The sequence below is a fragment of the Electrona antarctica genome, assembly GCF_951216825.1.
Source record: "Electrona antarctica genome assembly, chromosome: 2".
NCBI classification, from domain to species: Eukaryota; Metazoa; Chordata; class Actinopteri; order Myctophiformes; family Myctophidae; genus Electrona; species Electrona antarctica.
Window position 1 is genome coordinate 35,758,392 of NC_136807.1, and position 22,496 is coordinate 35,780,887.

Consider the following 22,496-nt stretch of genomic DNA (forward strand, 5'->3'; position numbering starts at 1 on the left):
AAATATTCCACAATGGCCTGTTATAGCACCACCATGAGACCGATTTTGGCAAAACACATTTCTGTACATTACTCGTACACATTTTATCCATACATCACGCAATTCGCTATACACTATCTCCATAGTCATGTGATCAACACGGATCTGCTCCATTTCCCATACTCCATCCTGATTGGCTAAGATTGGCTTCCAAAGCTTGCATGATTGGTCCGTTTTGAACAAAATGCCACAAATCACAAACGCAGTGTGTAATTTCCTAACTAGGCCAAGGACGACATGCCACTTATTTTTTTCCAAATCAGCCTCACGGTGGCGCTATAACAGCCAATTCCTGTGTTTACCTATAACTGCATCGATCTGTGTACAACTTTGTTTGCGCACTCCCTAGAGGCCATGGCAAATCATTTTCCACATCTCCCAGTTATAGCGCCACCATGAGGCCGATTTCTGCAAAACACATTTGTTTATTAGTCGCACAGATTTCATCCAAATCTCACGCAAATTGGTACACATGATCTCTGTAGTCATGTGATCAAGACGAGTCTGTTCGATTTCTCAGATTCTACACTGATTGGCTAAGATTGCCTTCCAAAGTTTTCAGGAGTGGCTCGTTTTGTACAAAATGCTGCAAATCATGAACCGAGTGCAGTTAAACTGTGAGGAAGCAATGCCACTTGATATTTTTCAAATCAGCCTCATGGTGGCGCTAGAACAGGCCAAGTCACATCTTTACATGCACCGATTTGCATAAAACTTTGTATGCACAAAACGTTGTGTGCACACTCCCTACAGCCCAAGGGAAAAATCTGGCCTGCATTTTTCAATTCTGCCTTTTCGAGCGCCACCAGGAGGCCCATTTATGTGTGCAACACTCTTTTTATATTTGTCCTTCAGATTTTATCCAAATATCAATCCTGGTGGAGACATGTGCCCCGAGGGGCACTTCTTCTAGTTTATTTTTTAACATTATTATTTCAAAACATTTTCTGAAATCAAAGTTAATTAATCAAATTAATTTCATGAAATAGCTTCACATCGTTAGTTAGTTAGTTATATTTAATTTGTCTGACTTGTCTTGGACTGACTTGGGAATTTAGAAAATTGTGAAATTATGTTTTTCTTTTTTCACTCCTTTGCCTTAAATCCTCCTATTGCACGCGTTCCGTTGTTAGTGGATATCTTGGCTGGATGCCTATGCAGGTGGTTCTTTCTTGTCAAGTCTTTTGACATGAAATCATGGTGTATGTCAAAATATGGTTCAGCAACATGCTTTCGGAAGAGCAGGTCACATTTCTTCTTGACTTCTCCGATTTTCCTATACCTGGTCTGTGGATGCAGGCCAACAGCCTTCTGGTCACAAGCCCATTTTCTCTCACCTCAGGGAGACCACAGTTCTTTAAACAGGCATTTTCTATCAGTTGTGTGTGTGTGTGTGTGTGTGTGTGTGTGTGTGTGTGTGTGTGTGTGTGTGTGTGTGTGTGTGTGTGTGTGTGTGCGTGTGCGTGTGTGTCATATGGACATTGAATCTCCAGATAGAAGAAATAACACACGCAGACTGAGTTTCTATGCAATTATATGTGATACTCGAGGGAACCCGTATACATTTTCAACAAACGTCTCCACGTAGCGCAGCTCATTTAAACTTCAACAATCACTATTATCATACAATTATTATTTTCATTACAACAATCATCTTATAAGAGCTCTTAAAGTTAAAACTCCAAACGCTGGTATGAAAATCAGTTGTTTTATGTTTGATTATGGGCCAGGAAACCACTGCCGCTTTTTAAGACGCCTTTTTGTCCCCCACAGCCAAGTGTGGTTGAGTTAAAGCAGAGGCGGTCAGGTTGACTTGGAAGCCAGCAGACTAATCCTGCAGCGTTTGGCTGTCGTTCCCGTGTCCAACACCCCTCCATGATCTCTGGGGTCTGCCTGTTGTAATGGCTCAATTTCCTATGCGAGTTGCAACTGCTGCTCAGAGCCTGCATACTGTATTTCATGCACATGTGTGTGTGTGCGCACGCACGCACGCACGCACGCACGCACGCACGCACGCACGCACGCACGCACGCACGCACGCACGCACGCACGCACGCACGCACACACACACACACACACACACACACACACACACACACACACTATCCCATCAGCCTATCAAGGCCATAGCTATTCAACTCAATAGTTTAAGTAATAGTAATAATAACCATCCAAGTGTAGATGCTTTAATTGGTTCTACTGGAAGTGGATGCTGTTGTTTTACATGACAACACACATTGGCACATTCAGGGACGATGGAGGAGGATAAGTGGCTCCCTCCTCTCCCGCTCACTCATTGTCACCTGGCTGTCACTAAGTGATGTTAAGAGCTGTGTGTGTGTGTGTGTGTGTGTGTGTGTGTGTGTGTGTGTGTGTGTGTGTGTGTGTGTGTGTGTGTGTGTGTGTGTGTGTGTGTGTGTGTGTGTGTGTGTGTGTGTGTGTGTGTGTGTGTGTGCGTGTGCGGGCGGGCATGCGGGTGTACCTGGACCCGTTCCATTCCAGCCTTCTCCTCACAGAATAAAACAATTATTACGAGTAGCTGAACAAGCTTCACCTGTTCTCACCACTGGCCTGTTGCAGACAACTCTGGAAACGCTTTAAATCAGCTCACACTTAGGCAGTATTGTGTGTGTGTGTGTGTGTGGTGTGCACGTGCATGAGTGAGTGAGTGCGTGAAGCTAAAATGTGTTGCACGCTTAAGAATTCTTTCCACAATGCTGCATGCATATTTTTGATGAAATGAATGATGAGAATGATGCAAGCTATATAAATACAGTAACCTTATAGTTGATAGAATACATTCAAGTTTCATATGGCAACCAGAGACAATGTGCATTGTGTTTGCCAAAATCCTAATGTAAGCATTTATACAAGGAGTTTCCCTTCGATCATATCATTACTGGACAAAGGAGATGGAAAATGGAGCTTGATTTTGTCCTTTCTTGATTTTGTTTAGTTATGTTTATTTTAATGCAAAAATAATTTTGGAACATTCCCACAATGGCTGCCAATAAACGGTTTGGAAGGCACAGCTTCATTTCAACTGGACATTCAATTTTAGTTAACTGGTTCATCTGATTTACTCAAAAAACACTTTTTATTCAGTGGATTTTATCAGGTGGCTCCTGATCGCTAATTAGAAAGTGGAGCTTTAAGCCATTCTGGGCGGGAACCCCTTTTGGTGTTTAAAGCATTATGATATACTTTAGCTATTGAAAAATCATTTTTTATATCTTGAAAATGTGTCATTGAATATATATTCTTTCACAGCGAACATTTTTAACTAAAATCTTTGCTTCTGGGGGGGTTTTCAGCCCTGAAAATAGCTGATCTACAAGCTATTTTTGTCTACAAATGCCCTCTTACGGGATGTCAGCCCCTGCCTCTCTAACACACTCTGCGCACACACACAAAAATGACAATAGTAACTTGAAAGCAGTTCTCTCCCAATGGAGACGGACAGTTTTCTGGCCAATGAGTCAGAGACACAGCTTCCAAACCCCACACACACCTTTTACACATGCATGCACGTGCACACTCACAATGTGTGTATAATTTAGTTCAGGCTTTATCTTCTCATATGCAAAATCAACATTATGAGTATAATTTATCTGGCACTTTCCTCTGTATCATCAACTCACACATAACTGTAGTTACTGGCCAATGATATGGAGAGAGAGGAAAGCTCAAATTCCATTCTAAATCCTCTCGCACACAAACACGCACGCACGCACGCACGCACGCACGCACGCACGCACGCACACACACACACACACTGATAATTGATATAATTTAGGGGGAACATTTTACTTTGAGTAGCACATTATACATTAAATCCTCAGTACATTTTTCAGGCTAACATCCCTGCTGCTGGGTTCATATCACTCCATTGAAATAGAATCCAGAACAACATTGGTAGCGCTACGGCGCGGCTCAGTTCCTGTTGTGATAGCCTGCAATAATAATATCTTTACCATATGGCGGTTTTACACTACGGATGTACAGTATCTAGGGCGCTCATTCAATGCCTATATAGCAGAAACTGCTGCTAACTGCAAATGATTGACTGATCCCTAAAGGAGCCGAACGTTCAAAATTAATCTGTATCATATCAGTGATAACTCTTTACTACGTCTCTTTCAATGCATGAGAGGTTGTCAGGCTTCAGGACTGCATCCTCCGATATGTCATGTGAGTCAGTCCCACAGTTTGCGGTTTCGCTTGGAGTCCGTACAGAGACACGAGTGGTACCAGCGCACTTCCCAACTGCTGTACTACTGTAATCCTTTTATCCCCCCCTCCTCTCTCTCTCCCATCTCCCTTACGTTGCGATTCCCATCCACTTCCTCAGTGTTCTTTAGTGGAATGTTAGAATTACTATTAAAACCGTCTGCCCGCCGCAAACGAGGAACACAAGGGTGTAAATTACCCGAGATTCTCGGGTTTGAGGGTTTGTATTGTTTAATCCAAGTTTTAATTTGGATCGTATCGTAGCTAATGAAGCTATCGCGTAAACATTGAGTGAGCCACTGGCCGCGGCCATTTTGAAGATGCACTTCCTTCTCTCCCACTTTACTAATAAACAGGTCTTTTGGCGTATTTCTAATTCCTCTTCTATATCATCACTCTCTCTCTTCTGTGCCTCAATGGAAAACTTAGTAGTACCTCAGATTAGTGATGGGAGATTAATCGGCAAACACATCGGTATCGGCCGATTCTAGTTGTTTTTTGATTAATCGGCATTGGTTTGATTAATCAATCGGACCGATTAATGTATCGGTCCGATTGTCTTTACAGATAAACAAGCCCAAAGTCACAGCTTGAACAGATCTACAATCGCTCAAAATATTAAATATAAGGTATTTAAGTTAAATCTGACTTTCCTATAAGCCTGCAGTGCAGATACCCTACATGTATTGTTCAGAATGGACAAAAGTAGTATAATTTTTAATACAGAATGAGATTATAATGACATCGGTAATATCGGTTATCGGCCATAACAGCAATTAATAATTATATCGGATATCGATATCGGCCAAAATGTCTCATCGGCACATTCCTACCTCAGATATCACCATAGAATGTACTGTACATATTTGTCCTATACAGTATTAGATGGGGCCCCATTTTGCACCACCCCTTATCCCTAAACTTTAAATCATCAGTCATTTTCTTTTTCTATTTTGAAAAACATTTGAAAATAGTTCAACTAGCCAAACTACATCAACACATTGTGAGCTTGTAGATCGGCTATTTTAAAGGGTTTTTCAAAATAGTTAAAAAAAATGGCAAATACGTTTAGGGATAATAAGGGGTGAGATATAGCCCTTTCCATTGTTACTCTCTCCCTCCTCATTCCCTCTGTCTGACTTCTCTCCCTCCTCATTCCCTCTGTCTGACTTCTCTCCCTCCTCATTCCCTCTGCCTGTCTTCTCTCCCTCCTCCTACTACAGTGTCCCAGTAAGATCACCAACCAGCCGGGCAGTGAGTTCGGCAGTACCAAGGACTTCCCTGACGCCGTTCTCCAGTTCGCACGGAGCCACCCGTTGATGTGGCGGCCAGTGTTCCCGGCGCTGCGTCAGCCACTGCTGGTGAAGGCCAACATCCCCTACCGCCTCACGCAGATTGTGGTGGACCGCGTGGAGGCAGAGGACGGACAGTATGACATCATGTTCATCGGTACAGGTGTGTATGTGTGTGGGGTCTATAGTTTGTTTATGGATGTGTGTGTGTGTTTTAGTTTAGTGTATGCCAAGTTTACATTTAATAGATCGAAGATTCAAGAGGGTTTATTTGTCACTCATACTGTAGGGACAAGGATCAAAATGTTATACCAAACAAAAATAACAAGATAGAATATTAATGATAATACTAAATGATGAATACTAATAATAATACAAATAAAGACAATAGGTTTCTGCTTTAATCAAATAATTGCTGTTTCTTTCCTGTCTCAGATGTTGGGACAGTGCTGAAGGCCATCGCCATACGCAGTGGCAACAGTCTGGAGACCGAGGAAGTGACCCTAGAAGAACTACAGGTCTTCAAGGTAGACGCACTGTTTTTAACTCCTCTTATCTCTCTTAAACCTCCCTTCTTCCATCCAGGTGCATGGTGCACCTCTGCACGCATTAAGCCCTAAAGGTTACTAGTTTCCCGAGAGTCGATACATTCGGAAGGTGCATGGGTTTCCGAGGAAAAGGTTCTGAGACCGTCCTTCCGAAGCTCGGAATAATGTCAATTTGGAGTTATATCACCTCTCTTTCCGAAGAAAATTTCGGACGTGGGAAGGGGTATATGGGCCGTGCTTTATGCTCAGGTGAAACGTGACAGCCGGCATCTCCCATGAGAGACAATTAACTACACATGTGTTTTTCTACAACCCCCCTCCCCCCCAAAAAATACAAACTCTCTTAGTAATCTCTTCATCTTATTCTTCTGATAAAGTTCCACTGCAGTGCGCTTGAATTAAACCCCAGGCACACAATATAGGCACTTTTTCTTTTTAATCAGTTCTTCATCTTTATGTGAGTGACCTTTATGTTCCAACTCATTATGCGACCGTTCGCTTTGATGACTTCTTTTTCTGATGGAAAGTGTTCTTTTCACGCAGTGCTGAATACCGTTGTTTTCTCTCATGCAGGTGCCCACCCCCATCACATCCATGGACATCTCAGTTAAAAGGGTGAGTCAGCGTGACTTCATTCATTTTAAACTGCAATTATTAGCTCTTTTTTAAAACTTTGGTTGTGTGTGAGACAGTTAATGTGTTTTTCCAATTCTAATTCCTGCAATTTAGAATATCGGTACATCAAGTTATTGAAAACATATCGTTAAATTCACAACAACAAATAATATAGAATATTAATAACGTCAATAACGTTAATAATGTCACCCTCCTGCTCTCTCGTCCAGCAAGCTGTGTTTGTGGGTTCAGCGGTGGGCGTGGCCCAGGTGAGACTCCACCGTTGTGAGGCGTACGGTAAGGCCTGCGCCGAGTGCTGCCTGGCCAGAGATCCGTACTGCGCCTGGGACGGCACCTCCTGCACTCGCTACCTGTCCAACGGCAAACGCCGCTACCGCAGGCAGGACATCAGACATGGCAACCCTGTGCTGCAGTGTGTGGACCAGAACCTGAGTGGTGAGTGGAATGTTTTTGATTGATTGATCATTTTATTAGACAATAAAATTAAAACAGTACAGGCGTACAGTCAAGTACAGCATTGGTCCAAAAGAACAGCACCGAAGAAAGACCTTGCAGCGGTCTTGCTTCCATTCGGGTCCCATGCACTCATTCACACAATGACAACAGTGACAACAAACAATTAAGATATCTCAAACACATTCAATCTACATGTACAGGTTGGAATAGAACTACATTGAAAGGGGTGGGGGGGGATAAAGAGGTGGGGCAATCTCCCTGTGTTGTGGGGGAAGCCCTGTGTTGTTGCACGGCGCCTACTCTTGCTTTACTCAAAGCAAAACATTGTTTTTGAGGCTTGTCATTGGGTCGACTCCGTAGGGAATTAGCCTAAAGAAGAAGATCAGTTGGGGCAAAATTGTAAAAAGAAAAGAATCTTTGAAGCACCAATTATCAGAATATTCTCTTCCTTGTCAGTCAGTTTTACTCCATGTTGAGGAAGATGGTCGCACGATATAAACTGTCGCAAACTAGATTCCTTGTTCAAATTTCAACTGTGTGCATGTACAGTATCTTGTCTTCCTCCTACAGTATTTCCCCCGACATCTATTTATAGTATATATGCCTGTATGAGTGTGTCTTATCTTATGTTTAGTATGTTTGTGTACAGTATGTGCGTATGTATACTGTAGCGTGCGTGCGTGCGTGTACGTGCGTGCGTGCGCGCGTGCGTGCGTGCGTGCGTGCGTGCGTGCGTGCGTGCGTGCGGTCGTTTCCGTCTGTCTGCTGCGCCAGACCATCTGTCCTTATCTTATCTGTTAGGATGAAAGACTATCTGAGTTTATGTGTGGCGTCAGCTTTGTGTACAGCAGCCTATACATCTGTGTCTCTGTCTCTGTGTACAGCAGCCTATACATCTGTGTCTCTGTCTCTGTGTACAGCAGCCTATACATCTGTGTCTCTGTCTCTGTGTACAGCAGCCTATACATCTGTGTCTCTGTCAGACGCTGCGTGAGCTGACGTGTACGGAAAAGCAAGTCCTAAACAACCTGTGTGTGTGTTTATGTGTAGTGCACATTACATAGTGTACATTATACAACGTCTTGTAGATAAGATCTTGTTTGCATGCTGGTATCTTCTAGGTGGCATTAATGTAAAGACGAACAACGTTGCTAACATGCTTTTTCAGATTATCGATGTACGTACTGTACTGTACAGGCCGAGACTGTAGTGTACAGGCCGATACTGTAGTGTACATGGACACTTGCTTTCATAGGTGTTCTTTCCCAAGCTCTTTCTTGCTTTTTCAGAAGCACGCACGCACGCACGCACGCACGCACGCACGCACGCACGCACGCACGCACGCACGCACTCGCACACTCGCGCGCACGCACGCACGCATGCACAGAGGCAGACATACCCAGCTGTACACACAAGAAAGGCCTCTTTGAAGAGATGCCACTTTGTCAAGTAATGGAATTTGGGTCGTATTTATGGAGAGCCTTCGTTGAACCAAGACAACCCTGGACAGAGAGAGAGAGAGAGAGAGAGAGAGAGAGAGAGAGAGAGAGAGAGAGAGATGGGCGGGCGGGCAAGACAGATGAAGTGGAGCTGAAATGAGGAGGTGGTGACGATGCGGGCCAGAGAGGAACAGATGGGGGTGTAAGTGTAGTTGGCAGAGGTGTGTTAGGTGCATAGGGGTTGAGCAGCGCTGATGAAAGGTGTCCCTGCATGGCTGTCAGCCTCCGTGAGACCCCCAGGGGTTACGTTCTCTGTCGTACACGGCAGATTCCTGGATGTGTATTGAACACTGAGAGGCCATACATTTACCCCTATAGGTCTATAGAGGTTCACTCAGACGGAAAATAACACTCTGGGTTTTGGAGTGTATTGTCCAGTCTCAGTACACATTTTATATAGAGCAGTGGTTCCCAAAGTGGGGTCCGGGGACCCCCAGGGGTCCTTGAGGGAGTTCTAGAGGGTCCCCAGATAGTTTGGAACCAAATGGACCCTTATGGGTCTGTAAGAGTTGCACCAAACGGGTCCATTTGGTTCCTTTTGTACACTCTAATTGATCGATTGATTTTACAATAATTGCGGGTCCCAGTGATAGAAATGCGATAGAATGTCTAGAACAGTGTTTCCCAACCTTTTTTGTCCCAGGGCACACTTTTCATAGCCTAAAAATCTCGGGGCACACCTAGATATACGGGGGGTGTGCATGTGTGTATGTATATATATGTATATATATATATATATATATATATATATATATAGTAAAACGTCTTTGATACCAAACACATTATACTTTTGACAGAGTAAAACTTCTTTGAACCCAATATACTTTTAAAAACACACATGACAGCACTCATCAAATAACTCAATATACAAAATATAGCACACACATGTTCAATTTGTCAATGCAAAGTAAATACTTCTAAATAAAAAAAATATTTTGCCACAATACAATGGTCTTAAACATGAGCAACCACTCAGTTCACACGGGTGTGATCTTTTTTTACATTTTGGGGAAAAAAATGCTCTTTGCAATGTGAAATGCCACCGAATTTAAGGATTAATCCTTTTCCTTGTCTTTATTATGGGCCAACTTGTGAAAGCTACATGCTTTTATTGTGAAGGGTCTCAGTTCTTACAGCCTGCAAGCTCACAGCCTCACAGCCACAGCCTACAAGCTCACAACGCGTTGCGTCCGCAACTCGTTGTGAGCTTGTAGATCAACTATTTTCAGCATGGAACACGTGTACGACGAAGAATAAATCAGGTATCACTGTGCTTCTGTGGAGGGAGGGAGATATATATTGTTGGCCGAACGAGGCGATCATGTATGGACAGTTGGACACATACGACATACCTAATCGACGCAAAAATAACAAGCAATTGGAATCTATTTTCCGTGGCACATTATAAACAAGTTTACTTTACCTCCTCAGTGTTTGGGCGGGACATGTAGGACTGTATGTGTCTGCTGTCTGCGTGCATATGCGCGCTCCAGTGAAATTGTGCGGATTGAGAAAGATTACTTAATTTGTGTTGGATAAGGGCTTATTGGTGGGTTTTCCGCTAGATATTAATAAGGAGTGATTAGGGTGTGTTTTAGCCTGGAAGGCTCACTCACTTTTGAACGAAGTTGAACGTGAGAAAGTGACGTTCACACACGCCAGAAATTAACACGTTCACAATGACATTCATCAGGCAGAAATACAGTACGTTCAGGTCACGTTCAGCCGAAATAGGAACGCGTTCGTGAACTATCGTTCTTTGAACGCGTTCCGGTACATCACTGCCCATTTATACAGTAAAGTTGCCAGGCGAGTACAGGTGATTAACATTCCTATGGCCGATGGTCGTTAGAGTCTATTGTTCCGTCGTTGTTGTTGTCGCACGAATCCTGCAGCTCAGTAGCTATTGCTTTCGGGGGAGGGTTAGTGTTATTTTCGGTCAAATCAGGCGGCACACCTGGACACATCAAACGGCACAGTAAAGTGCCGCGGCACACAGGTTGGGAAACACTGGTCTAGAACATGTTTTTATTTATTATTGTGAAAGATATCCCCCCAATGTAAATTATTAATTTATTATTATTATTTTAATAATTATTATAAATGTGCATAAGATTTGCATAAAACTTTTTTTCCCCCTCTGATAAGTCCTAGTAGTACAAAGTAGTAGGTAAGGTTGAAATCTCTTTTTTGCAAGTAGAAATTAATCCGGGTGTTACAGGGTTAAATGGGGGTCCGTAGACTAATATGCATGCATTTTAATTTCAAGGACCCACAGTTTGACATGCATTAGGCTACGGACTCCCATTTAATGGAATTTCTACCCCTGGGACCCCCAATTTATATTGTAAAATCAATGTTAATGTAACTCTGAGAGTGTACAGATCCAATTGTACACTCTCAGAGTTACAGACCCAGACCCATAAGGGTCCATTTGGTTCCAAACTATCATTTAGCTGGGGACCCCCTGGAACTCCCTCAAGGACCCCTGGGGGTCCCGGACCCCACTTTGAGAACCACTGCTGTAGGGCACTAGTGTCAATATTACTGTTATCCAAGAATTATGGTATCACATGAGTGAGAGAGACGTACTTATATGTGTAATGGGGCTTCAAACACCAAGAACGATAACTGTAACAATTTATATATATATATATATATATATATATATATATATTTCAAAATCATCAATGAGCTCAAGTGAATGTCAGAGTCAACAGCACAGCTATAACGATGACGGTGGTGACCGATGTCATTCACGTTCATAGTGATTTGATGAATCATAGACACACTGCCAGACAAACGTATTCCATTCAACGTATTTGCAGAATGATATCGATATCAGTATGGACATAGTTATGTTATAGTTATCTTTATCGTTCTTATTATGGCTGGCCCTTGAGAGAGAACGACAAGAGTTACATTTCAGATGCAAGGAGAGCATGCAGTAAAAGTAATTCTCTCTCCCTCTGTAAAGCAAAGTTACTATATTTACCCAGGGTAACTGGACTAAGCATCAGATACTTGTTTACAGCCAGGCCCTGCTCATAGAACATTTCATGGTAGTGGTTCAATGCCTTGCTCAAGGGCACTTCAGCGGTGGTAATTTGAACGTGCCGGTCCGGGGATACGAACTGGCGACCTTCCGGTATCAAGACCGCTCCGCAAACCGTTCGGCCACCGCTGTCTCCCTTTCTGTTCTGCGCTGTCTCTCTCCTTCCGTCTTTCTTTAATGCCCTCCATGTTTCCAACTTGTGTTTCCTTTGTAGTTGTACCACATTGCTGTCAATTATAACTGTGTTATTCTCTCTCCCCCCCCCCCCCCCCCCCCCCTCCCCCCCAGTAGAGGACCTAGACGTGGCGGAGGACAGGGTGGTTTACGGGACGGAGAACAACAGCACCTTCTTGGAGTGCAACCCTCGCTCTCCGCAGGCCACCGTCAGCTGGCTCGTCCAACGAGACGACCGCAAGGAGGAGGTGAGCTGGATAGAGAGGGAACGGAAGGATGGAGGGAGAGAGAGGGAGTATAGGGTGGATGAAACAGTGGGCTTTTGTTATCGGAGGATTGCCCTGTGAAACATCAGGAGGACAGAGAAAGGGATCATAGTATAGCAGAGAGAAATAGAAAGCGGGTGGTGTAGACAGAGGACCAGCCACAGTAAACAAGAGCGTTCCCTCATGACCACAGAGAGCCTGGTCTTGTCCAATGAATCCATTCAAGTATGATTGATGTTATGAAAGAGGGATGGAGCGGGAGATGAAAGGAGGGTATACAGTACAGTACAGTAACATGAGACAAAGAGTGAATTATTAGAGGTATGTTTCTGATTACCATAGAATGCTTTACACTACACTGACTGTAGCATTTGTTTTGTCTGTTGAGACAAACAGGGTCAGATGCAGGGCTACGGCACTAATGTATGGAACCCTAGACGTGTGTACAGTACTTCAAATGAAAGAAATAATGAATTGCATTTTTATAGCGCTTTTCCAAGTGCTCAAAGCGCTTTACAATGGTTCATTCATTCATACATTGGGAGGTGAAGCGGCGAACAGTTGACGCCAGCGTCCTCACTTCCCACATTCACACACACCAATGGAGTTTGAGGTCGGTGCTTCATAAGTTCTGAACTTATGAAGCATGCCCCATTCTGGGCGCAACACCGCTGTACGACGCAGCATCGTTAAATAAAGCATAATGGGATTTAACTTGTCCTCCTGCGAGGAAGTTTGGTAATCAAATCAAGCGCCTGCGCCTACCGTGTTGCGGAGCTGCATGCTCAGCTGGGCTTCATGGCTAATTGCATTCACTGACGTTGTTGTCACCAATAAATCCAAAAAGCCGACATTTTCGCATTTCAGGGGGGTGAAGGAAGGAAGACAGGTTCACACGCAATTCACGTGCACAGTTGACGTTCAGATTGAGTGCAGAATAAATAAATGGGCTTCAAAATAAAAGCAATGCCGTTTTAGTCCACCTATAAGGTGATTCAAAATCATGTTTTATTTTCAAATGATCAAGTAATCTTTTGCGGGCCAGTCAGAGTCAGCCTGCAGGCCGTATTTGGCCCGCGGGCCGTACAATGCCCAGGTCTGCCCTAAATCATTTATGTCATAAAACTAAAATGGGCCATGGCTCCTGGCTCTTTAAACTGTCTATTTGCAACTTATGTTGTAAACCTTCCACAGTTTTTAGTCCATCACCACGCGTGCTTCTTAAAATCACTTAAAAGTACCATTTGTTTTCTACTGTATTGTTGTTGTGTTATTGGGCGTGTTCCTTGATGCATGGCCACTCACTCCCACAACTCGTTTCCCACAGTGATGTGCATGAGGTTTGAATGTTTCTCTAAACCTAATCGAGTGTCGCAGTCAGCCATGTAAGTAGTGTGACATTACCACCCCTCTCAGCTTCCCTTCCAAATAAACAGCTGGCTCACACTACTGCAGACTGGCCTGCCATGTTTGTGTTGGCACAGACAGACAGAGAGGAGGGGTTCTGGGATTAGAGATGTTGAAGGTGAAGAGAGGAATGGGAGATGGGGCTAATGTGAAGTAGAGTTGGAGGAAGAAGAAAAGGAAGAAATAGGGTTTGAGAGTGAGCGAATGAGAGGGACTTACTCACTAAAAGAGAGTTTACTGTAGGTAGAATGAAGGAGAGTAACGCGTCGCGTACCAAAACGACACAATCTACAAGCTCACAACACATCACCGATTGAGTATAAGTTAGGCACGAGAAGTGAAGACGTGGAATAGCGAAAGGAACTGAAGTGTGGGCGTGAAGGTTAAACAGAGAGGTGAGGAGGAAAAGGGGCAGAGAGAGAAAGAAAACAGAAAGAAACTGGCCTGATTTCATGGTACATTCTTACTGCTGCCACCCAGGCTGAGAAAACCACACAGATGCGTCTATCACTCCTATCCTCACCATGTGTTCTCAATTCTCATCATGACAAAACCTTAGTTACACTTAACCTTTGCTTAACTTCTTCCAAGTGTTCAACTTTTACTATACTAATATCGCTATGTTACTAATACGACAATAATAATACACCAGATAATGCATGATTTTTCTCTTTGATAAGACGATTTCTCCCATCATGCCTCCCTTCCTTGCATGATCATCCAGGAAGTGTGTCTGAGATCTATAATGTACGTATCTTACCTTTGCCAAACATAGCAGATCTACAATCTCACAGCATCTACATTGGCTATTTTGGCTATATCAGGCTTTATTGTGGGTTACCCGGTAATGTCCGTTGAAGTGTGACGATTCCACTGAGGCTGCGCTTTGTGCTAATCGCTCTGTATACCAGTTTAATATGAACGTACTCTGCATGTTTCACCGCTCATCTGCAATAATATGCTTGATATGTCGATTATTGCCAGAGGAATCCCAAATGAAACCTACACAAATCTACTACTAAAACCTCATTTGAAAACTGCGAGACCAACCGACCAACTTGTATCCTCTCCTCTCCCTGCATCCTCAATGCTTGTCTCCCCCCCCCCCCCCCCCCCCCCCCCCCAACCATGCATATACCCAACTCACCTCCGTCCGCCCCATGCAGGTGAAGCTGGACGAGCGCGTGCTGCGCACCGAGCACGGCCTCCTCTTCCGACGCCTCTTCCGGCAGGACGAGGGGACGTACATCTGCCGCTCGCGGGAGCACGGCTTCTCCCAGACCCTGACGCGCCTCACCCTCGAGGTGCTCCAGGGGGAGGCGGTGGGCGAGCTCCTGGCTCGCTCCGGCGGCGAGGACGCGGCGGCGGGGGGACACCACCACGACAACTTCAAGGAGCGGTCGGCGGGGGGCGGCGGCGGTCTCGTCCGGACGTGGCTGCCCTGCAGCGCGTTCGGCAGGGTGGTCGGGGGAGGGGGCTCGGCGGGCCAGTCGCGCTCCTGGTTCAAGGACATCATGCAGCTCATCGGCCCGTCCAACCTGCCCCACGTGGAGGAGTACTGCGAGCGGATGTGGTGCAACGACAAGCTGCGGAGGAAGCACAAGAGCATGATGGAGAAGTACCGGCAGGCGCAGGACAGCGCCAGGAAGGCCCGAAGCAAGAGCTCCGGGGAGCGCAACCGGACGCCACGGGACCTCGGCGCACGGGCGGAATAACCCGAGAGGGACCGTAACGGAGGAGGAGAGGATGGGAGGAGATATCGTATAGATGACAGTGTGTTCGCAAATTTTGATTTCTAGAGGAAAGGGCCGTCACCAGGAGTAACCCATGGACATCGCTGTGGCACTTGTTGGCTCTGTGTGGTTTTGCTAGATGTAGCCCTTATAACCAGTTTGATCTTCGGATAGGTTCACTAGATTTTTGTATCGTTGTTTTGTACTGTTTTCTCCATGCCGTCGTGCAGTTGCTAGAGATCGCTTCTCTACAGTAGATGTTCAACTGGAGATGAATAGCAGTTCATCACGTTGAGAGACTACAAATGAGACTGCTATAGACTTGTTAATATGAGGAGGAGGAGGAGGAGGAGGAAAAGAAGGAGATAGAGACTCAAAGCAAAGACCAGCATAGATGGATGTACCCATCCTGGCATTGCTAAGGACTACCTTTGCATTGGATTTCTGCTGTTATGAATAATATCCAAGACACACTTTTCTTACTTGTGTGACACTCTGGCACTGCAGCAGAGTTATTCTTGTACAGTCTATTATCTCACTACGGTATATACCAACGTTTGCAACATCTGGATTCTTCAGCCCAGCTGTGGACCCTCCTATCACTATCGTAAACAAATACATCTGTACCCAGTACAATCCTGAGTGTGGAAATGGAGCCAAATTGATCCACATGCGTCCATTTGGTTTCACTTTGTAAATGCAGTTAAACACAGGATTTTATTGTATAGATCAGGTTGCATTGTGTATAACTGTGGACTATTACAATTTATGTGCATTCCCTTAGCTAGCTTGGGACAAATGCTCCTCTTAACAAGTCACTGGATTCACTTTCTTCACACCCTGTCCCATGATCCAGGGCTATTTCCCTGCACTTGACTTGGCTTGGCATTGTTACAAAACAGTCATGCGCTATTTAAGCTTGATGCCTGGGTTTCCTTTTGCAAGACAGCAGGAATGACACGACCAGATCTATTTCAATCTGATTTAGACACCTGACATATTGACATAGGCCTACCGTAAATTCATGGAGTCACAGACATACGTATGTGCAATCAACGCAGCATGCATGAAGCTATTAAAAACTAAAATACGCTGCACCAACACATGGACAAACACACGTATTCTGTACTGTACCACACTCCCATTAAAGAGAACCCATAACACATTGCTTGACTTGCTTAAACTGGAAATTGCCACAAGACAATTGTTGACGGTTCAACATAATAATGGTCTAAAACTTCAGGTCAGTGGGTTCAAGGGTGAGGTTTTCCTCTTAGAGAAATGGCTAGAGAAAAAAGCTCCCCAACAGAATCTTTTATATCGGTTGGACTTCATGAAAGCCCAGTCGCCAATTTTGACTTCTTTGGAGACCAGTAGCCACCACAATGTTCTGTCTTGTATTTCTAAACCAGTGGTAAACCTCATATTTTCTTGTTGCTGTGACTAGGATTTTCTATTTCTTTCTTTCTTTCTTTCTTTCTTTCTTTCTTTCTTTCTTTCTTTCTTTCATTCTTTCTTTGTAGTAACCAATATTGAAACCTGGGGATATAAACACTGATCGCTAGCCGAGATAGAGCTAATGTTAGCTTTTGTTGGATTGAAAAAAGGGAACGTGCGCCACTAAAATGAAATATCAATTTAAGCTATATATATATTACAAAAGTGACTCATGTTCAACATCTGTGTACTGGTAACCTCACCCTATGCCTCTTTAGACCGGCTAGTAAACTCTGTTTCCCACAGTTCCTTTATGTTTTGTAGTCCACTCCACTGACACCATGCAGAACAATAGAATGGGTCAAATGTAATGGCCCACCGTTCTGCTCTGCATGCTCTGTAAACACTGGTCCTAAAATGGTTCATGGTTTTAAACACGGCATTATCCAGGTCTTTTATTGTCTTAGGAGGTTAAAATATCACTTTTAACAGTGACCGAAACCTCGAGGATCCTTTCTTCAAAAGTTATATGGCAGAAAGGGGAATCGTGTGGTATTTTAATGAGGGGTGTAATCTTTCAGTAAACTCAAAGTAAATCCTCAGTGTGATTTAAACATTTTACTTCACCCTCAGGCCGGGAACCCATTTTTGGGTTCTGTACAGTATGTACAGTATTCAAAAATGTACATTTTTTTGATACTGCTATATAAATAATATTTGAAGTTTTTTCGAAACCTTAGGTCAGGGTTTAGAGGCGTTTTTAGAATCGGCCTCAGGCCAGACAAACAAACAACATTAGGTGTATTATATCTCTGCTGTCAGGAGGAAACCTCATAACTCTAAAATGTTCATTTTTATCTTTTTTAAACGATGCAATACTGCCTCATCAAAGTTGGTGTTGTATAACCTTAGATATTGTCAATTTCTTGCATGAGAAGGAGAGAGGTGGTGGAGTTAGCTTTTTTAGCAGACAGTTTGAGGGTCCAATGGAGTTAAGAGGTTTTGTCCAATGCGTTACAAGGTTTCCTCCGGACAGCAAGGATTATGGAAAGTGTAAAGATACATTTGACCCAAATTGAGGACACACAAGCTGAATGAGGATGTTGAAGTCATTGCTTGCAGTATAATGTTGAGGATTAAGGTATAAAGCTTGAGTCTATGAAAAAAGAGGCTGGGAGGGGAGAGGTTTAAACAGGAGGACAGGTCATGATACGTTATGTTGGCTGTCTGGTAAGAATCATCCATTTAGAGCTTAATAGGTCTAGAATAGAGGTTATCCCTACATCGCTTTGCTTTTATAAACAATTAAATCTGTATATGGACGGGATAAATCTGACTCTGTGTTTCAGGAAGCCAAGGTTAAACTAATGAACTCGTTGACCTCTTAGCGACCTTTGTGGCGTGCAACTCGGTTCAAGAAGGGGAGGATCTGGGCTTGGAGGGGAACAGTGTTGTTTTCGTCGACTACCTTTTTTCTGATGAAAACTAAATGAAAACTAAGCTATGATGACTAAAACTAAGACTAAATGTATTGACAATTTCATCAACAGATAAAAACTAGACTATAATGTTAGGATGGGATTAGTGGACAAGAGATCCAGTTTAAGTAAAAGACACTAGTCATTTTACACTTGGTTGCATGCTGAAAATAGCCGATCTACAAGCTCACAACGCGTCGCACTGCAAGCTTGTAGATCGGCTATTTTCGTCATTACGACGGCAGCAAGGCCCGCCAAAATACATTTTAGTCGACTAAATCAACTGTAGATTTAGTCGACTAAAATCTTATGACATTTAGTCGACTAAAACTAGACTAACACTAAAACATTCCAGGTGACTAAAATGTGACTGAAACTAAATGAAAACTATTCAAGAGTCTATGACTAAAACTAAAATCAAATTTTGCTGCCAAAAACAACACTGGAGGGGAAGAGCAGTCCAACAACGAAATAATTGAGGTTTTCTAAATACCAAAACTGCCACAAAACATCACTGGATATGGATATTCATTATGCAGTATATACTCGTTTGCACAATCCAACTGGGTGAAGGTTGAAATGTGGAAGAAGTACTTTATTTTTGTATTATTATTATTTCTTTTGTACAATGGTGACAGCATGGTTAACCACATCGTGTATAGCTCGCACAGAGTTTATTTGTCCTAGTTTAGAGGCAAATGGGAGTGATTATTGGACCCCTAATTCCACTGTTTTCTCAAAAAATATTGTTTCTGATCTCTTATCTAGAATGAAAGAGTGACAGACCGACAGAAGCAGGGAGAGAGAGAGAGAGAGAGAGAGCACGAAAGAGTCGTTTAACATCTGTGACAGGATTACTGTTCATCATTTTAACATTACTCCTGTTTGTGATTACTTCATTTCATTGGCAGTTGCTCAGGTACTTCATAAAGATGTGAGCTACTTCTCAAGTAATAAGATTCAGTAATAAAAGACTGTTTTGTTTTGTTTAATTTGTATTTTATTTTTTACGCATCACTAAAGGGTATCCGCCTGGCTCCTATATAGAAGCTTGAGCTATTGAAGATGTACTTGGCCCTTTCCAGCTTTTTTTGTAACAAAACAATTACCATAAATTCCATATCCATGGTGTAGTGTAAACCCTGCTGTCCTGAAACAAAGGGTGTTATGCTACAAAAGTCATACTTAAGTATGGGATTTGTGTTGTGTTTAATGCTGTATACATGTCATTTAGAAACCACGGGTAAAATGTGTGTTGTATACTGTCTGTATACCAATACAAGAAGTCCCAGTGTTGGCATGCATGCTGCACTCTTGCTCTACCCACCTCGGCTCCAAGGTGCAGGATTTGGACAATCCTGTCATTTAACGCTGGATGGCCGCCGCAGTGATGGGGATTTTCCCGTGCTACACTATGGATACCCAGATTACCTACCGTACAGACATTATGAATACTAACTTCTAACCTGGTGTGAGTGTCAGTGATCATAGTGAACATAGTATGCTTCATTTATACTTCATCGCACAGGACGGCAATTTTGTGCACGAGGCTCCGTCGTGCGCCTTAAGTATAAATTAGGCGTCACCGTTGTGGGCATAGAAGGGTTATTCCTTCTGCAATGACCGCAAGTCACTGTAGGTGATTTCCATGTATTCTGAGTCTGTAAAAACACCTGGTTGTTGTTACTGTTTCACAAGGACTCGGGTAATGGATCGTGTCTGGCACAGCTCGGCCAAGAGGATTTTCTCCAAAAGTACAAACTCCACCCTTCTGTCACTTGAGGGATCCTAAATCAAACACTCCCTAATGGTCCAGGTGCATAAATATGGCTGCCTCCTGGTCTGTCAGGGCAGGCCCGATTCACTTCCCGGCAAGCTGCAAAACTATAAAGAAACATACAAAGAAAAAAAAGAAATCACGGAAATTGATCATGAAATTGCATCTAACAATTGAGTTTGGCTGTCTGACTCTTAAAAAGTTACGATCAAGGTAAGCATTCAATTTATAGTCAATGTATTTTGGTAAAATTTCTCATCTCCAGGGGCCTTAGCTTGGCCAAAACGTAACAACATCCATCTCAGACATCCTTTCCAACGCCGTGTTCTAATTGTGACCCCTTGTCCGTTACATTAAATTCTTCCAGATCGGATTTTGACATTTGGGACCTGTCCATTCATTCTGGGCTATTGTGAAATCAAAATATTCTGGAAATTGTTCTATTTGGTTCTTTGAGCAGTAACTTTGTGAACTGTCGTATATTAAACTGTTCATTAAGTGTCTGGTTGGTGGGAGGGTCAGGGTGTATGAGGAGTGTCCTTTTGTTCAACAGAAAGAAGCCAATAATTTAAATTGTTGCTGTATTTATATCGTATTTAAGTATGCATGCTGTGTACGTGTATGCTATTTAACAAGATTAAAATTAACATTTGTGTTTTCTAACATAGAAGAGATTTGAGACTGTTTTTCTCACTGTTGGTCTTTAGTGCTGAGTAGGGAGTTGATTGAGATGGGAGGCTCCTATTTGGTTACTTCTTTTGCATGTGCAAATGATGCCTCCATGGCATGTATGACTGCATGTATTTGTACTGTGTGCGTGTGTGCGTGTCCGTGCCTGTGCGCGCGCGCGTGTACTGTAATGTATGCACTATGCACTGTAGTGTATGCATGCGTGAGAGAGAGATGAAGAGAGCAGATGGGAAGATACATTCTATTGGAATAGTGTCTTCTCTCTCTGTGTTTTCTCTGTTGCTGTCTCTGGAACTCACTGATGAACCCAGTCCAAATCCATTAATCTCTGAGGAACATTTTTACATGTGTCTGCCTCTGTGTGTGTGCGTGCGTGCGCGCATGTGCGTGTGTCTGCATGCGTGTGCGTTCAGGGGGATCTGTGGACAAGATGTTGGTATGATACTATATATTCCCGGCTGCTGCTGTTGTCCCCCCTCTACAAATGGTGCTGCACACGCACGCACGCGTACACACACACACACACACACACACAAACACACTGTCATGACCTCCACCCGCAACCACAGACCCATACAGCAACTTTTTTTGTTTAAAAGGATCGAATGTCTGATTGGATGACTTTTAGCTTATACTCTTTAGACAGTTCACAACGGCTTTAGTTTTCTTTGTGATTAAAAGCTCTGGCAGCACACGTCTAATGGCACCGGTGACATAAACACACTGCAGCCGTGCCCAGAAATGGACCATTCCTTCTTAATATACATCGAAAAAAGACACGCTCTATTTAACAACAAATCAACAAAACACACACACCACCTGCAATGAAGGAACCTGCAAGCTTTTAAAACAGAAACACTCATTTCCTCACTGTTGGCTTTTTGACCTCTACTGCTGATTATGCATGCGTGCGTGTGCGTGAGTGCACTTATGTTATTATCCACATGGGGACAAAATGTCCTCTCAAGAATAGTTAAACCAGACAAACTTAACTTACGGGTCACATTTTCGTGGACCCCATGAGGGAAATGGCAATTTTCATGGCTAAAAAAGGTTTTGGGGGGCTACGGTTACAATTCGTAAAAGATTCTGGCTGGGGTCCGGGTTAGGACTGTACAAGGCATTAATTAGGCTTGGGGTTTCATTTAAGGGTTAAAGATGGCCAAATTTTTTAATTAATGAGCATTTGCTCTGTGTGTGCGTGTGCGTGCGTGCGTGCCAAGTGTCAAGGAAGGAAAAAAAGTATGCAGGGAGTGCATACACTTTTTTTCCTTCCTTCTGTGCGAGTGTATGAGGGAGAGAGAGGGTGTGCGACGCACGCACACACACGCACACACTTGCGCACGTGCTTCCATGTGGCAAGCTTTCCCCTCATCGTAGAGTGTGTCCATGCGTATGATTGTAGGGTAATTGGCCTGTAACATTATGTGGAAAGGCTCAGGAACAATGGCTGCTTGTCACTCCAGTAAACGGACTGAAGTCTCCCAAAGCCAAAACCTCCTGCCCAACCCACTAAAGACTAAACGACTTCACACCCTAGAAAATTACTACATGCACACACTCGAGAATGCACACACATTTGTAGATATACGCGCACATGCATACATACCTAATGATTTCCAGTGTTGGGAAAGTTCACTTCTAGTTCAGTTCATAATTCAACATTTTTTCGTTCTTTCCCCCCCCCCCTTTTTTTCAAAATGATTGCCACAGCCCATAACCGCATACTTAATTCCTATTGGGCAAAAATAACAGGCTATTGGAAACAATTTTTCGTGG

At 43.5% G+C, this 22,496-nt stretch overlaps 1 protein-coding gene across 3 annotated transcripts in view; it reads left to right on the plus strand.

Annotated features, from left to right (window-relative positions):
- The window catches only part of sema3bl (sema domain, immunoglobulin domain (Ig), short basic domain, secreted, (semaphorin) 3bl), a 107,500-nt gene extending 88,258 nt beyond the window's left edge, over positions 1–19,242 (plus strand). The window contains exons 11-16 of one of the 3 annotated variants that reach the window (XM_079521508.1): positions 5,493–5,724; positions 5,997–6,088; positions 6,683–6,724; positions 6,955–7,180; positions 12,044–12,177; positions 14,769–19,242. In XM_079521508.1, the coding sequence (XP_079377634.1) occupies positions 5,493–5,724; positions 5,997–6,088; positions 6,683–6,724; positions 6,955–7,180; positions 12,044–12,177; positions 14,769–15,317 (1,275 nt within the window). In that variant the 3' untranslated portion in view covers positions 15,318–19,242. The remainder of the gene's footprint in view (positions 1–5,492; positions 5,725–5,996; positions 6,089–6,682; positions 6,725–6,954; positions 7,181–12,043; positions 12,178–14,768) is intronic. The other 2 variants (XM_079521510.1, XM_079521509.1) reach the window with 2 other exon arrangements.
- Positions 19,243–22,496: the final 3,254 nt, after the last annotated feature.